General features: G+C 58.4%; 1 protein-coding gene across 1 annotated transcript; it reads right to left on the bottom strand.

Annotated features, from left to right (window-relative positions):
• Positions 1 to 577: 577 nt before the first annotated feature.
• On the bottom strand, positions 578 to 2,640 carry CCDC185 (coiled-coil domain containing 185). Its single transcript, XM_004444109.3, is given in 2 exon segments — positions 578 to 848; positions 850 to 2,640. Coding segments are annotated over 2 exon segments (1,926 nt in total). The 3' UTR covers positions 578 to 713.
• Between the last annotated feature and the right edge of the window lie 748 nt (positions 2,641 to 3,388).

Raw genomic sequence — 3,388 nt, 5'->3', positions numbered from 1 at the left:
AAACACTTCCCATCAACACAGGGAGGGGAGGCCAAAGAAGGTCACAATCTGGGAGGAAGTCTAGAGAGCCGTTTCCAAAAACATTTCACAGAACATTAATTCCATGGAACGATCCGAGATAAAAGGGTTCCATGGTTTGTGAAAAACAGTAGGTTAAACAAATAGGTTTCTTTACTGCAGGCCTTTTCAGAGCCTTTAAAATTTTCATATGCATTATAAACTCCCAAGAGGGGATGTAGAATGCAGGTTTCCCAAATCTACTTGTTTACAGAAATCCTCCACCCCCCCACCCGCCCATCCCCGCTGCACTCTTCTTTTCCTTGGAGATGTCTTATGACTGGCGCTTAACACCTCACCCTGCCATAAGTTCTGAGTCAGGAAAAGACTTAAGACATGACACAGAACTCTATCCCCTACTGATTTTTCTCTGGTTCCTCCCAGAAGTGCCTGGTCAGTGCTTCTCACATAATTTGAGAGCTAAATGAGTATTTTCTATTAAACCAAAATTTACAAAGGCAAATAATTTTCTTGAGATTTCCAAATTTCTAGCCCCAACCCTCTCAACTATCCAAGCAAATCAATAAACTAGTTCATGAGAGGAAATCACAGCTCTTTTATATACTTTTTTAAAGTCAATGCTCAATTATAATCAGATTATAAAATGAATCACGTTGTCCCATCTCTTTCTAGCTGCCTGGGCTGTCAGCTATGTGTCAGTCTCGGTAGCCCCCTCTCTGCTGACCGGCCTCCTGCACCATCCCATCAAAGCAGCTGTTGGCAAGAGCTCTCGCAGTGTCTCTCCTGGAGGTCTTGGAGATCGTCTGGAATTCCTCCAAGGTTGCATCTTTTCTCCCGCGAGATCTGCTCCATCCTCTGCTCCTTTCTCCGAATGGCTTCCTTGATGCCCTCGATGTGGCACTTTTCCTCCTTCTCGGCTTTCAGCTTCATGATGTGATGATTTTTCTCCCGCAGGATGTTGAGCTCCCGAAGGTGCTGCACCCTGTCCCTCAAGTTCCTCTGGACGTTACTCCTGGCCTGCCGGATCTTCTGGTCCCCCAGCTCCGCCAACAACCACTTGTGCATCTGCCTCTGCTCCTCCGACTCTTCCGCGCGCCACCTGGCCTGCTGGAGCTGCGCCTCCTCCTTCCGGGCCTTCTCCCTCAGCTCTCGGTGACGCTCCTTCATCAGGCCCTGGTGGGTCTCTCGGCACCGCTGGGCGCTCTGTTCCAGGGATAGCTTCCTGAGGAGCTCCTCGGCCTTGGCCTGGCAGTCCATGAGGACCTTCCGGGCCTGGTAATTGACTAGGGAGCTGAGATGGGTCTCCTGGACCTTCTTCTGGCTCTCCAGCGTGTGCAGGTGCTTCGTCTTACAGGCCTGCTCCAGCCTCTTCTGCAGCTGCAGTCTGTTCTGCTCGCGCAGGTCCTGCAGCATCCTTTCCTGCTCCTGCAAGCGTTGCACCTGGCACTGCTTCTTGTGCTCGGCCTCAGCGCGGGCCCTCTCCAGCCTCTCCTGGCGCTGGTTCTCCTGCTCCTCCAATCGCGCCTTCCAGTGGTTCTTCTCCTCCAATCGCGCCTTCCACCCGTTCTCCTGCTGGATGGTGTTCTTCTCTTGGCTGTCCCGCCGTCGGACACGCTGCTCCCGGCTCTGGCGAGTCTTGCACCGCTCTTTCTCCTGCCGCCACTGCTCCCGGCTCTGCCGCAGCAGCAGCCTGCGCTCCCTCTCCAGGGTCATCTGGACCTTCTGGTCCGAGAGCTTCAGCTCCTCCCAGGCTATGGCTGCCTGCTGCTGCAGCTCCCGCATCCTCTGGGCCTTCTTGAGCCGGATCAGCACTAGGGCCACAATTTTCTGGTCCCTGGAGGACATGACTGCCTCTTCCAGCTTGTTCTTGAGGATCTGGGTGTGCTGGCTCTGCACCTCCTTGCTGGAGACTGAGGGCTGGGAGTACTGGCTGCCTAATGACTCCCCCGGCTCACTACTGTGTCGCTTCTGGGTGTGCACGCAAGCTGACTGCGTCCTGAATTCTTGGGAGAGCGCAGAAGACTTCTCCGTGGGAACTGAGGAAAGGGACCAGCGACCTAGACCTCTGCAGACCGGCACTGCCCACTGGTCTCCATTCTGCGCCTTTTCTACCCCGCAAGTTCCACTCAGGGGAGTGTAAGCCCCCTCTGGGTAAGGTGGGGGCGAATCTCCCTGGGCTGGAGGGTCGTGCTGGCAGCGCCGAGGCTGTTGGGGTTGCAGCTGGAACTGCCGCTGCCAGGCCGGGCTGTGCCGGCTGCCTCCCATCGGCCGGGGCTTGGTCCTTGTCTCCCCCCAGGCATCCTCCAGGAGCCGGCTGCGGGGCCGGTGCTTCCTGGCGCGGTCCGGGGGCCTCCGGGACACGTCGGTCAGGCTGCGGCTTTCCCGCGGCGAGTCGGGGTGCCGGCGCCGGCGAGGCCGTGGGGTGGGCGTGCAGCGCGGGTGTCGCCAGGGCGCCGCAGCCTCGCTCCCCTCGCCCGGAGTCCCGGCCCAGGAGCACAGGGCCGGCTCGGTCTGCGGCCCAGGCTCGCCCAGCCGCGCCGAGGATGCGCGCTCTCCGCGGGGCGGCGGGGGCTCCCAGGGGTCCAGGGAGGGCCGCGGGGAGAAGCGGCCGAAGCCCTCCATGCTCACTCCTCGCGCTCCCAGCGTCTGAGCGGGGGTCCCGGCACCCCGCGGGGGCGCTGCGGAGACCCGCCCCGCCCTCCGATCCCGGGGGTCCCGGTCGCCTGTGACGCTCTGGCCACTTCACAATGCACCTGGCGCCACCGGGTCCCAGCAGCCCTTGGCCCCCGCCTACCCCGGCCTTCCTAGAGCCCAGGCAGGGGGCCGCAGGGAGGAGGGAGCTGTAGGAAATCAGGAGTGACCCTTAAAGCTGAGGGTGCGTAGTCTTGCCGCCAGTGTTTCAGGCAGGAATCTGAACTCGCATTTGTACACCTTAAAGAAGCAGGATTTTAAAAGAACCCAGGTGAGGGGCCGGCCCCGTGGCTTAGTGGTTAAGTGCGTGCTCGCTGATGCTGGCAGCCCGGGTTCGGAGCCCGGGTTCGGAGCCCGGGTTCGGATCCCGGGCTTGCACCGACGCACCGCTTCTCCAGCCATGCTGAGGCTGCATCCCACATACGGCAACTATGACATACAACTATCTACTGGGGCTTTGGGGGGAAAATAAATAAATAAATCTTTAAAAAAAAAAAAAAAAAAGAACCCAGGTGAAGGCGTCACCCCCAGAATGGAATGTGCAGTGGCGGGGAGGGGATGGGATGGGAGTGCTGAGTCACCCTTGGCTGCAGGTCACCACTCCTACACCCGTGCACTTCTACCGTTATGCAAATTAAGCGGCCGGGGAAGTGGGTTTTTAATTAATTAAATTAATTAA

This window comes from Ceratotherium simum, chromosome 36, assembly GCF_057802395.1.
Source record: "Ceratotherium simum simum isolate JZ-2026a chromosome 36, ASM5780239v1, whole genome shotgun sequence".
NCBI classification, from domain to species: Eukaryota; Metazoa; Chordata; class Mammalia; order Perissodactyla; family Rhinocerotidae; genus Ceratotherium; species Ceratotherium simum.
The sequence above is the reverse complement of the archived record's forward strand: the minus strand, read 5'-3'. Positions and strand labels throughout refer to the sequence as shown.